Source organism: Mandrillus leucophaeus, unplaced genomic scaffold (assembly GCF_000951045.1).
Source record: "Mandrillus leucophaeus isolate KB7577 unplaced genomic scaffold, Mleu.le_1.0 Scaffold150, whole genome shotgun sequence".
Taxonomy (NCBI): Eukaryota; Metazoa; Chordata; class Mammalia; order Primates; family Cercopithecidae; genus Mandrillus; species Mandrillus leucophaeus.
Window position 1 is genome coordinate 4916320 of NW_012101477.1, and position 14375 is coordinate 4930694.

A 14375-nucleotide genomic window follows, 5' to 3' on the forward strand; every position below is an offset into this window, starting at 1 on the left:
CAAAAGTTAGCTGAGTGTGGTGGCACACCCCAGTAGTCCCAGCTACTCGGGAGGCTGAGGCAGGAGAATAACTTGAACTTGGGAGGCAGAGGTTGCAGTGAGCTGAGATTGTGCCACTGCACTCCAGCCTGGGTGACACAGTGAGACTCCGTGTCAAAAAAAAAAAAAAATTTAGACATAATACCTATAGTGATATGGCTTACATGATGTGAATGAATGTGTTTAAATCGAAATGAATATGTATATTTAACTTGAATACAAGACAAAATTATTAAAGACTAATTAAGTCATACACATAATAAAAAAATCAAAATCCTTATTTTTCTGTTATTCGCATCCCTTAAGAAGAAGTAAAATATACTCAGATCCAATATACTTGATGTGTCTGATAGTGATACCTAAATAAGGTAATGATGTTAACATCTTGTCATTTTCCTTAGTATTTTTACTTGAAAAATCAAATAGCTTTGACTTTGCACTATAATTAGGAATGGCTGCACACAAATTTCAGGTGGACTTACATGTTATTACTCATATTAATTAAACATAATTTTCCAGGTTATTAATGATCCTATCCATGGCCACATTGAGCTCCACCCTCTCCTCGTCCGAATCATTGACACACCTCAATTTCAACGTCTTCGATACATCAAACAGCTGGGAGGTGGTTACTATGTTTTTCCAGGAGCTTCACACAATCGATTTGAGCATAGTCTAGGGTAAGAAGGGAATGGGGTGGGGAACTTGCAGTTTTTAGGTATTTCCTCTGTCTCATGAAATAGTTATCTTAGGCTAGGCATGGTGGCACACGCCACCACTCCCGGCTAATTTTGTATTTTTAGTGGAGATAGAGTTTCATCATGTTGGCCAGGCCGGTCTCGAACTCCCGACCTCAGGTGATCCGCCTGCCTCAGCCTCCCAAAGTGTTGGGATTACAGGCATGAGCCACCACGCCTGACCCTCTTCTTTCTGTTTATGTATTTGACTACTCTAGGTACCTCATCTTAATGAAATCATACAATATGTGTCTTTTTGTCACTGGCATATTTCACTTAGCATAATTTCCTCAAAGTTCATCCATGTTGCAGCATGTGTCAGTATTTCCTTCTTTTTTAATTAGTTTTTTAATTAATTTATTTTTTATTTCTTTCCTTTTTAAGGTTGAATAATATTTATCATATGTATACACTACATTTTGTTTATTCATTTGTTGATGGATACCTGTTGCTTTTACCTCTTGACTATTTTGAGTAGTGCTGCTATGAACATGTCGGTACAAATATATTTTCTTTCTTTTTTTTGGGCGGGGTGCGGTACGGAGTCTTGCTCTGTTGCCCAGGCTGGAGTGCAATGGTGCGATCTCGGCTCACTGCAACCTGTGCCTCCTGGGTTCAAACAATTCTCCTGCCTCACCCTCCCAAGTAGCTGAAATTACAGGTACCTGCCACGACGCTCAGCTAATTTTTGTATTTTTTAGTAGTGATAGGGCTTCAACATGTTGGCCAGGCTGGTCTCAAACCCCTGACCTCAAGTGATCTGCCCGCCTCAGCCTCCCAAAGTGCTGGTATTACAGGCGTGAGCCACCGAGCCCAACCAATCTTTCCAAGACCCTGCTTTGTTATTGTGGGTGTATACCCAGAAGTGAAATTGCTAAATCACTGTGGTAATTCCATTTTTAATTTTTGTGGAGCACCCATACTGATTTCCATGGCAACTACACCATAATACATCCCCACTAACAGTGCACAGGGTTCCAATTTCTCCACATCATGTCCAACACTTGTTATTTTCTGGTTTTCTTTTTTTAACAGTAGCTATCCTAAGGGGTGTGAAGTGGTATCTCACTGTGGTTTTGATTTGCATTCCTCTAATGATTGGTGATACTGAGCCAGAGGTCCTGCTTTTGGGATTCCGTTTGTGTGTGTACCTGCCTCGTTCTGAAATAGACTATTGAGTAAAGTTGCCCTGAAGATACGTTAGAATATTTGAGGAAGTTCTTGAGGACCAGAACCATCACTCCTCTTGCAAACGGAAGAGTGACTTTTTGTGTTTTTGCTCTGCAGGGTGGGGTATCTAGCAGGATGTCTAGTTCGCGCCCTGGGTGAAAAACAACCAGAGCTGCAGATAAGTGAACGAGATATTCTCTGTGTTCAGATTGCTGGACTTTGTCATGATCTCGGTAAGCCGTACAAAGAGACAAAGTTGTTATGTAAAATCATAACATATGTTACCTCTCTTTGACATTAAAAAATCAGATCAACCAAGAGAATATGGAAGTTGTATTTTAATTCTTCAGTTGACGTTAGTATAAATGTACTGTTGCTTCTTCCTAGAATGATTCATAAGTAGAAAACATTGCTATTTTATATTCTTGGCATCTTTCAGTGAATTTCTCATGTTAGACATCTTTGCTAAAAGTGTTTTTTTGTTTGTTTGTTTTGTTTTGAGATGGAGTCTTGCTCTGTTGCCCAGGCTGGAGTGTAGCGGCTCATTATCGGCTCACTGTAACCTCTGCTTACTGGTTTCAAGCAATTCTCGTGCTTCAGCCTCCTGAGTAGCTGGGATTACAGGCATGCACCATCATATCCAGCTAATTTTTGTATTTTTAGCAGAGACAGAGTTTCACCATGTTGGCCAGGCTGGTCTCGAACTCCTGAACTCAGGTGATCCACCAGCCTCAGCCTCCCGAATCCCAAAGCGCTGGGATTACAGGCAGGAGCCACCGTGCCCGGCCATCATCTTTATTACAGGTTATACGAAAGGGCGTTTTGATAATGAGTTTTTCTTACTACTGTTTTTAGGATGGTGTGTGAATTTTACTTTTCTTTTATCCTCCTTTTTAAATAAAATCACCATTTTTCCTACAGTTATTTGGTCAAATCCATTTTTTTTCATATTTATAATCTCTAATCTGCCCAAGTGGATTAACATATTTAGAGAACTCCTTGTGTTTTCTGATCCATGTGAAGTCTTGGGCCACTTTAATCCAAGCAAAAGAGTATCATCCTTTTCCTGTGACAGAGAGAAAGGGGACTGTCCCATTTATTTATTTATTTATTTATTTATTTATTTGAGTCTTGCTCTGTCACACAGACTGGAGTGCAGTTGGCACAATCTCGGCTCACTGCAATCTCACCTCCTGGATTCAAGTGACTCTCCTGCCTCAGCTTCCCAAGTAGTGCCTGGCTCATTTTTTTGTATTTTTAGTAGAGATGTAGTTTCATCATGTTGTTGAAACTGGTCTCGAACTCCTGATCTCAAGTAATTCACCTCCTTCGGCCTCCCAAAGTGTTGGGAATACAGGCATGAGTCACCACGTTGGGCCGGGACTGTCCCTTTTAAATCATGGGGATTTTTACCTCTATCCTTATAGTTTATTCCTACTTATTCAGGAACCCTGAGAGTTTGTGTGTACCCTCAGGGCAGGGGAAGGGAGGTGCCCCTGTTTAGATAGCTAGATACTTAAAGCGAGTAGGCTCTCTTTTTATGTCCCCCTGGAAACTTCCAAAGAACCAATACCAGCCCCTAAATGATAAATTTGATGGATTCTTGGTATTTTGAGAGAGAATCATTGGGAAACCTTTACCAGTCCCCAGGAGCCTGAGCACTGCATTAGCCAGCCTTTATGTGTAGCCTATGACTTGCAGAGAAGGGCCAGGGCTAGTCTAGGTAGACTTCCCTCTCCAGTTAAGTGGCTCACTTCTTTTCTTTTTTTTTTTTTTCAGATGCAGTCTCACTCTGTTGCCCAGGCTGGAGTGCAATTGTGCGATCTTAGCTTACCACAACCTCGCCTCCTGGGTTCAAGCAATTCTCCTGCCTCAGCCTCCTGAGTAGTTGGGACTACAGGCACACGCCACCATGCCCAGCTAATTATTATAATTTTAGTAGAGACAGGGTTTCACCATATTGGTCAGGCTGGTCTCAAACTCTAGACCTCAGGTGATCCATGTGCCTCAGCCTCCCAAAGTGCTGGGATTACAGGCATGAGCCACCACACCCGGCCAAAGATAGATTTTTTTAAGCTTGGGAGTAATAAGATAAATTCTAATTTTTTCTTCTGCACCCCAGTGGATTTTCTTTCTTTTTTTTTTTCCCAAGACAGAATCTCACTCTGTTGCCCAGGTTGGAGTACAGTGGCACAATCTCAGCTCACTGCAACCTCCGCCTCCCGGGTTTAAGCGATTCTCCTACCTCAGCCTCCTGAGTAGGTAGGATTACAGGTGCCTGCCACCACACTTGGCTAATTTTTGTATTTTTAGTAGAGACGGGGTTTCACCATCTTGGCCAGGCTTGTCTCAAACTCCTGACCTCATGATTCACCTGCCTTGGCCTCCCAAAGTGCTGGGATTACAGGCATGAGCCACTGTGCCAAGCCCCTTTTTTTAAAATTTTGATATAGAGTCTTGCTCTGTCGCCCAGGCTGGGGTTCAGTGGTGTGATCTCGGCTCACTGCAAGCTCCGCCTCTTGGGTTCACGGCATTCTCCTGCCTTAGCTTCCTCAGTAGCTGGGACTACAGGCGCCCGCCACCAAGCCCGGCCAATTTTTTGTATTTTTAGTAGAGACAGGGTTTTTACCATGTTGGCCAGGCTGGTCTCGAACTCCTGACTTGAAGTGATCCACCTGCCTCAGCCTCCCAAAGTGCTGAGATTACAGGCATGAGCCACCACACCTGGCCCCAGTGATTTTCCTGAAACTGCTATTTTAATCCAGATATTTTCAATCTGAAGATTTCAAAAAGTTTTTGGCATTAACATTCTTTTCAGTTACATGGAATTGTCCATTTATCAAGCCCTGCGTGGTGGTGCATGCCTGTAGTCCCAGCTATTCAGGTGGCTGAGGTAGGAGGATGACTTGAGGTCAGGAGTCCAAGGCTACAGTGCATAATGATCATGCTTGTGAATAGCCACTGCACTCCAGCCTGAACAACATAGCAAGACTCTGTCTCTTCATAAAACAACAAAAACTGCCCTTTTATCAGATTTATGTAAGCCCTGGTGACTGGAGACCGCTCGATGGAGAGCTTACTTTTCCATGTTTCTGCTTCCTGTTCTCCTGTTTTAGAAATAGGAAGGAAGGGTTTGTCCCTTTTTGTGATTGTATTTTTAGATTATTAATTTCTGTTGCTATTCAAGTTAAACTAAAAAGATTAAAGAATTCAGTTTGGCCAAGTGTGGTGGCTCACGCCTATAATCGCAGCACTTTGGAAGGCTGAGATGGGCGGATCACCTGAGGTCAGGAGTTCGAGACCAGCCTGACCAACATGGAGAAACCCCATCTCTACTAAAACTGCAAAATTAGCTGGGTGTGGTGGCATGCGCCTGTAATCTCAGCTACTCGGGAGCCTGAGGCACGAGAATTGCTTGAACCTGGGGAGTGGAGGTTGTGTTGAGCCAAGATCGCACCACTACACTCCAGCCTGGGCAACAAGAGCGAAACTCCGTCTCAAAAAAAAAAAAAAAAGAAAGAAAAAAGTTTATGTTATTTTACAGATGTTTCTCTTGTTCTAAGGCTGATTTTGTTTTTAAGGTCATGGGCCATTTTCTCACATGTTTGATGGACGATTTATTCCACTTGCTCGCCCGGAGGTGAAATGGACGGTATGTATTCACACATTCAATAGTCAATAAAAAGAAAGATTATTTAAGCAGGTTATTCAGTTAATTTATCTGTTTGGTTCCACTACTGTGTTATAAAATATTTCCCCATTACAGTGTCCAGGGTGCTTTCATTCACATATGTATATATGTTTTTGTTTGGTCCTCACAGTAGTCTGTAAGGAAGTTATCATTATCTCCCTTTTTACAAATAAAGGAACTGGAAACTCTTGGATGTGTATTGATGCGTCAAAAATCACAAAGCTGTTAACTATTGGAATCAGCAATACAAAACCGGTTGCCAGTTTAATGCTCCTTCTGCTCCATTGTACTACTGTATGTTAAAAGGCCAACTCCAATTCTGACACATTTGGTATGACCATGAACTAACTGTTACCAGCCAAGTCATATATATCAAGTGAATCATTTTAAAATTAGGCATTTGCAGGTGGCTGTCTCATATTTTGGGATCAATTTTTGAGAAGTAAAATTAGGTTGGTTTTACTAATCCACTGTATTTCTGGAACGGGAATAGAAAATGATAATATATATTGAAAACTTCTTACATGTCAACCACTTTTTTATCTCTTTCTCTCTCTTTTTTTGAGGTATAGTTCACACACAATAAGTTGTCCAGATCTTAAGTTCAGTGAGTTTTGACAGGTGTATGCATCCATATGACTATTACCCAGTCAGGATATAGAACATTTTCATCTTCCTGAAAAATTCCCATGTTCTTTTTCCCAGTCAATTCCCACTCCCCCTCACCCCACCATCACCTTCTGATTTTCACAAACATAAATGAATTTTGTTGTTCTTAGACTTGATTAAGCCGAATCATATAGGAGGTTCTATTTTATGCCTTGCTTTATTTACTCCACATAATGGTTTTGAGATTTGTTCATATTGTGTGCCTCAGTAGTTGATCCTTTTTTTATCACCTGTGTGATGTGACATTGTGCGAATAAGTCACAATTTGTTTACCCTTTCTTGTTTTGTTGGCATTTGGATTGTTTTCAGGTTTTGACTGTTATAAATAAGGTTGTTGTGCACATTATCGTATAAGATTTTGGTAGAAATACATTTTCTGTGTTGTAGTGTGGAAAGTTAATTACGTTTTTAAAACAAGAAATATGTTCAGCAGAAATGTATTATTTTATTTTATAAACATAAAAATAGATAAAATAAAGAAACACATTTTCACTTCGCTTAGGTAAATACCGAGGAGTTAGAATTGCTGGGTCATATGGTAGATGTGTATTTAATTCTGTAAGAAACTACCAGGGTTTTCCAATGTGGCTGTACCATTTTATACTCCCATCCGCAACGTATTGGAGTTCCAGTTGTTTTACAGCCTCACCAACATTTGGCCTTTCAGATTAGCCCTTCTAATGAGTGTCAAATGGTATTTCATGGTTCGATTTTCTAATGTATGTTGAATACTATTTCCTGTACTTTGTACTTTGTTATTGACATATCTTCTTCTGCAAAGAACTCTTAGCATTTTACTCATTTAAAAAGTTTGATTGCTTGCTCTTTGATTATTGAGTTGTGGAATTCTTTATATATGTATGGTTAGGTATATGTATTGTGAATATTTTTCCCCAGTGTCTGGCTTGGCCAATTCATTTTTTCATGGTGCCTTTTGAAAAACAGACATTTTCAATTTTGATGAAGTACTCTGGTTCTTCAAGCCAGTAAAATGGGTAGTTTCTTACCACTTTTTCTGTCTTGGGGCCTGCCCTGAGGCTCAAGACCATAAAACCGGAATGTCACCTAGTACTTCTCCCTTCTAAGTATTGAGGTCTAACATCCGCTTGGTTTTGGTCTCTCTCCAGGACCTTCAGGGAGTTGTCCAGAGCTTATAGTTGTTTTATCCTGCAGTTGATCTAATAGGATCTACTCAATCATTACCAAGTATTTTCCTTTAAGTATTTTGCCTTTCACGTTTAAATCCTTAGCTCATGTACAATTTATTTTTGTGTAAGTAAATGGGAGAAATCTTTTTTTCTTTTTTTTGAGATGGAGTCTCACTCTATCACCCAGGCTGGAGTGCAGTGGTGCAATCTTTGCTCACTACAACCTCCGCCTCCCGGGTTCAAGCAATTCTCCTGCCTCAGCCTCCTGAGTACCTGGTAACACAGGCGTGTGCTACCACACCCGGCTAACTTTTGTATTTTTAGTAGAGATGGGGTTTCACCATGTTGGTTAGGCTGGTCTCGAACTCCTGATTTCATGATCCACCCGCCTAGGTCTCCTAAAGTGCTGGGATTACAGACGTGAGCCACTGTGCCTGACCAAGAAATCTAATTTTTAAATAGTTCATCCTATCCCCACTGACCATAATACCAACCCCAACATTTATTAACTTCCCATATATAATGAATCATTCTGCATTCTGTTCTGTTTCCACACTTGTTACTTGGGGAGGAAAAAAAAAGAAGAAAAGAAATTTGTATCTGAAAAATATGAGCCTCTTTACACGATCAGGCCCAGAGAGGCCTTGAAATAGAACAGCAATCATGTCACACCCCCTGGAGCTAAATAACTATTACCTCTTGAAGTCAGCTGCTGTGTGGGATGCCAGGTAACCATATAATGCCATACACCCTGTACTTCATAAGATGTAGCCAATCACTAACTAACGTTACTTCTGTAAGCCAGTGAACACTCCTAACAGCTTTCGTGATCACTTCCTCTTTGTGATCTCCTCCTCCTCCTGATTTGTGCTCTTTTCTTTTTCTTTTCTTTCTCTCCTTTCTTTCTGTCTTTCTCTCTTTTTCTCTTCCTCACTTTCTCTCTTTCTCACTCTTTCTCTCTCTCTTTTTCCCTTCCTACCTTCCTTTCCTTCCCTTCCTTCCCTTCTTTCCCTTCCTTTTCTTTCCCCCTTCCCCTCCCCTCCCCCTCCCCTTCCCTCCTCTCACCTCCCCTCGACAGGATCTTGCTTTGTCACCCAGAGTGGAGTGCAGTGGTGCAAACACAGCTTACTGCAACCTCAACTTCCAAGGCTCAAGCAATTCTCCCACTTCATCCTCCCAAGTAGCTGGGACTACAAGCACACACTACCATGCCCAGCTAATTTTTTGTATTTTGTGTAGAGTCGGGTCTCACTGTGTTGCCCAGGCTGGTCTCAACTGCCGAGCTCAAGCTATCTGCCCACCTTGGCCTCCTAAAGTGCTGAGATTACAGGCCTAAGCCACCACACCTGGCCAGTCCTTTTTTCTTTAATAACTTGAGCCTCTCTTTTGTTCTCCCCAAGCATTCCCCAAGGCAATTTGTAAATGTGTCCTCAACCTTGGCCCAAATAAACTCTCTATATTAAATATTCCTCAGCTCCTTCCTTTTAGGTTGACATACTTTATAATAAGATTTATGTTTTTATTTTTTCTTTTCTGTGGAGAACAGTCTTACTATGTTGCCCAGGCTGGTCTTGACCTCCAGACTCATGCAATCCTTGCACCTCAGCCTCCCAAGTAGCTGAGACCACAGGCCTGCACCATCACACCTGGGTTTTTATTTGTAGAGATGGAGTCTTACTATGTTGCCTAGGCTGGCCACGAAAGTCATACATCTTTGTTATACTTACTCCTAAGTTCCTTATAATTTTAGTTATTATTGTTATTATGGTCTGTGCTAGCTTTATGAAACTTATTTTTTTCTGTTTGCCATTATATTCACAGTTGGCATTGATATATTTAAAACTACTCTTTTGAAAATCCCTTACTTATTTTATTTATTTATTTATTTATTTATTTTTATTTTATTGTTTTTGAGACAGGGTCTTGCCTTTTCACGCGGGCAGGAGCTCAGTGATGTCATCTAAGCTCACTGCAACCTCCACCTCCCAGGTTCAAGTGATCCACCTCATTTTTATTTTTTAAAATACTCTCTCTTCATATATAAATTTTTTTTCTGAATCATTAGAAAGTAAGTTTTGACCAGGCACAGTGGCTCATGGTTGTAATACCAACATTTTGGGAGGCTAAGGTGGGCAGATCGCTTGAGCCCAGGAGTTCAAGACCAGCCTGGACAACATGGTGAAACCCCGTCTCTACAAAAAAATTTAAAAATTAGCCAGGCATGGTGGGGTGGCAGGATTGCTTGAGCCTGGGAGGTCGAGGCTGCAATGAGCTGTGATAGTGCTACTGCACTCCAGAGTAGGTAATAGAGTGAGAACCTGTCTCAAAGAAAGAAAGTTCGTTTTTAGACTGAACACAGTGGCTCACACCTGTAATCCCAACAGTTTGGGAGGCTGAGGCAGGAGGATAGCTTTGAGGCCAGGAGTTCAAGACCAGCCTGGGCAACATAGTGAAACTCTGTTTCTTTTTTTTTTTTTTTTTTTTTGAGACGGAGTCTAGCTCTGTCGCCCAGGCTGGAGTGCAGTGGCCGGATCTCAGCTCACTGCAAGCTCCGCCTCCCGGGTTTACGCCATTCTCCTGCCTCAGCCTCCCGCGCATCTGGGACTACAGGCGCCCGCCACCTCGCCCGGCTAGTTTTTTATGTATTTTTTAGTGGAGACGGGGTTTCACTGTGTTAGCCAGGATGGTCTCGATCTCCTGACCTCGTGATCCGCCCGTCTCGGCCTCCCAAAGTGCTGTGATTACAGGCTTGAGCCACCGCGCCCGGCCGTGAAACTCTGTTTCTACAAAATTATGAAAACATCAGCTGGTCATGGTGGTGCACACCTGTAGTCCTAGCTACTGAGAAGGCTGAGATGGGAGGATTGCTTGAATCCAGGAGTTCAAGGATACACTGAGCTATGAATACTCCACTGAGCTCCAGCCTGGGTGATAGAGCAAGAGCCCTGTCTCTCAAAGAATGTAAATTGTTGAAATATTTTATTTCTAAATACTTCAGTGGGTATTTCCTAAAAACAACATTTTCTTATATAACCATAGTATAATTGTCAAAATCAGTAAATTAATGTTGATACAGTACTCTTATCTAATTCAGACTTTCAAATTTTACCAATTGTTCATATAGAAAAAGAGGAAAAAAACTTTTTTTCCCTGGTCCAGAAATATGTATTGCATTTGGTTGCCATTTTTCTAATTTCTTTTGATCTAGAACAATTCTTCAGTCTTTATCGTTAGTGACTTTGTCATTTTTTTTAAAGAGCAAGTGAGCTATTTTGTGGAATATTCATCAATTTGAGTTTCAGTGTGATGTTTCCTCATAGATTCAAGCCATGCATTTTTGGTAGAATGCCACAAAAGTGATGTGTCCAGGTCGGATGCGGTGGCTCACGTCTGTAATTCCAGCACTTTAGGTGGCCGAGGTGGGTTGGTCACCTGAGGTCAGGAGTTCGAGACCAGCCTGCCCAACATGGCGAAACCCTGTCTCTACTAAAAATATAAAAATTATCTGGGCATGGTGATGGTCACCTGTAATCCCAGCTACTCAGGAGGCTGAGGCAGGAGAATCACCTGAACCCAGGAGGTGGAGGTTGCCGTGAGCCAAGATCACACCATTTTACTCCAGCCTGGGAAACGAGAGCGAAAAAAAAAAAAAAACCCACAAAAAATTAGCTGGGTGTGGTGGCACATGCCTACTTGGGAGGCTGAGGAAGGAGAATTGCTTGAGCCCAGGAGGCGGAGATTGCAGTAAGCCGAGATCACGCCACTGCACTCCAGCCTGGGCGACAGAGCTAGACTCTGTCTCCAAAAAAAAAGTGATACGTCCTTGATAGTGTATCTCAGGAGGCACATAAAACCTAGTTGAACCAATACCAGTGATATTAATTCTGATTACTTGATTAAGGCATTGTCTGTCAAATTTCTCCACTATAAAGTTACTATTTTTCCTCTTTGTAATTACATATATCTTGATTCAATTTGGTCTTTGTTTTGTTTTGCTTTGTTTTGTTTTTTTGAGACGGAGTCTCGCTCTGTCGCCCAGCCTGTAGTGCAGTGGCACAATCTCAGCTCACCACAACCTCCACCTCCCGGGTTCAAGCATTTCTCCTGCCTCAGCCTCCTGAGTAGCTGGGACTATAGGCGCGTGCCACCACGCCCAGCTAATTTTTGTATTTTTAGTAGAGATAGGGTGTCACCATGTTGGGCAGGATGATCTCGATCTCCTGACCTCGTGATCCGCCCACCTCTGCCTCCCAAAGTGCTGGGATTACATGCGTGAGCTACTGCTCCCGGCCAATTTGTTTGTTGTTGTTGTTGTTTTTTGGAGACAAGGTCTTTCTCTGTTGCCTAGGTTGGAGTGCAGGCATGAACACAGCTAACTGCAGCCTCAACCACCTGGGCCCAAGCAATCCTCCCGCATTAGTCTCCCAAGTAGCTGGGACCACAGGTGCATGCCACTATACCCAGCCAATTTTTTTATCTTTTTGTAGAAACAGGGTCTTGCTTTGTTGCCCAGGCTGGTCTCGACCTCCTGGGCTCAAGCAATCCTCCCACCTTTGCCTCTCAAAAAAATGCTGGAATTATAAATGTGAGCCACTGCACCCAGCCTGATTCTGTTTTTGTGGGGTTTTTGTTGTTGTTGTTGTTTGTTTTTGAGACAGAGTCTCACTCTGTCTCCCACCCAGGCTGGAGTGCAGGGCAATCTTGGCTCACTGCAACCTCCACCCTCGGGGTTCAAGTGATTCATCTGCCTCAGTCCCCCAAGTAGCTGGGATTATAGGTGCGCACTACGTGCCTGGCTAATTTTGTATTTTTTAGTAGACACAGGGTTTTGCCATGTTGGCCAAACTTGGACTCCTGACCTCAAGTGATCCGCCCACCTCAGCCTCCCAGAATGCTGGGATTACAGGTGTGAGCCACAGCACCCAGCCCTGATTCTGTTTTTAAGAATAGTTTCAGCTGGGCACGGTGGCTCACGTCTGTAATCCCAGCACTTTGGGAGGCCGAGGCGGGTGGATCACGAAGTCAGGAGATCAAGGCCATACTGGCTAACATAGTGAAACCCTGTCTCTACTAAAAATACAAAAAAATTATCCGGGCGTGGTGGCACGTGCCTGTAGTCCTAGCTACTCAGGAGGCTGAGGCAGGAGAATGGCGTGAACCTGGGAGGTGGAGCTTGCAGTGAGCCAAGATGGCGGCACTGCACTCCAGCTTGGGTGACAGAGTGAGACTCCATCTCAAAAAAAAAAAAGAATAATTTCTGGAGCAAGAATTGTTTCTGGGCAGGGGGGAAGAATAGTTACAGGGCAAGGTGCTTGTAATCCCACCACTTTGGGAGGCTGAGACAGGAGGATTACTTGGGCCTAGGAGTTTAAGACCAACCTGGTCAACAAATCAAGACCCTGCCTCTACAAAAAAATTTAAAAATTAGCTGGGTAGGGTGGTGCGCACCTGTGGTTTCACCTACTCAGGAGGCTGAAATGGGAGGATCACTTGAGCCCAGGAGTTCAAGGCTACAGTGACCCCCATGATCATACCACTGGACTCTAGCCAGGGCAACAGAGCGATTCCCTGTCTCTTTAAAAAAAAAAAAAAGTTACAGGACAATTCAGGTTTTGTTTTTCATCTTGAGTTAGTTTATGGTAGGAACTAGGAAAGGGCAGATGTCTTCAGGAGTTCATTTGATCCATTACATTGATTGTGAATCAGTGAGCAGAGATGAGCAAACAGGCCAATTTGAGATTTCAAGGGAGAGCTTTGTTTTTACTGGCAAGTTTGCAGTTACCCCTTTTCACCACTCGATGGTAGTGCCTAACAGAGCTTATAACTGTACATGTTCAAAGGCTGATGAAAAAATAAAATTCAATTTTATGATGATATTTATTAAATGTAATTCTATCTACATGATCTTGTAATATTCACTTAGGTACTGTAAGTGATTATATCATAAAATGCGTTAAATATGTTTATGAAATAATAAGTTTTGTAAAAGTTTTGTAGACTAGTAAAATCATGAAAAATCTGACAGGTTTTTAAAAATGTTCCTAAGATTGTGGCTAGAAACTAGAGAATTAATATGCAATAGACCCTTATCTCAGAATTACTTGGAATTGAGGATAATTTTGTTAATCAGGACTTCCAGTGGGCTAGAATCTTTAACACATCATATTGTGCTTACTTTTCCTAGCATGAACAAGGCTCAGTTATGATGTTTGAGCACCTTATTAATTCTAATGGAATCAAGCCTGTCATGGAACACTATGGTCTCATCCCTGAAGAAGACATTTGCTTTATCAAGGAACAAATTGTAGGACCACTTGAATCACCTGTCAAAGGTGTTTTGGTAAGTTTATGTACAACTTAATTTTAACTGACTGGTGCTTTTCATCTAGCCTTTTCATGATCCCTTCTGAGTTATACATTTGGCTATTTTAGAGGCTAAATGGTAAATTTAGCCTCTAAAATAGTAAAAAATATGAGTTCTATGTTTCTACTGTTTAATGCAAAAAATAAAAGGCTTATATTTTTTTCTACCTGTCAACTGAATTATTTAGAACTTACTTCCCAAAACTATATATACAGAAATTCTTTTTTTTTTTTTTTTTTTTTTGAGACAGGGTCTTACTCTGTCACACAGACTGGAGCGCAGTGGTGCAATCTCAGCTCACTGCAACTTCCACCTCCCAGGCTCAAGCGATCCTCCCACCTCAGCCTCCTGAGTAGCTGGGACCACAAATGTGCACTACCATGCCCAGTTAATTTTTGTATGTTTTGTAGAGATAGGGTTTTGTCACATTGCCCAGGCTAGTCTTGAAATCCTGAGCTCAAGTGATCTGCCCAGCTCTGCCTCTGAAAGTGCTGGGATTACAGGTGTGAGCCACTGTGCTTGGCATAAATTCTTTTCTTTTCTTTCTTTCTTTCTTT

At 42.0% G+C, this 14375-nt stretch overlaps 1 protein-coding gene across 1 annotated transcript in view; it reads left to right on the forward strand.

Annotated features, from left to right (window-relative positions):
* The window catches only part of SAMHD1 (SAM domain and HD domain 1), a 73856-nt gene that overhangs the window by 17552 nt on the left and 41929 nt on the right, over window positions 1-14375 (forward strand). Inside the window, exons 4-7 of the mRNA XM_011975012.1 lie at window positions 559-719; window positions 2064-2179; window positions 5528-5598; window positions 13639-13794. Of these exons, the coding sequence (XP_011830402.1) occupies window positions 559-719; window positions 2064-2179; window positions 5528-5598; window positions 13639-13794 (504 nt within the window). The remainder of the gene's footprint in view (window positions 1-558; window positions 720-2063; window positions 2180-5527; window positions 5599-13638; window positions 13795-14375) is intronic.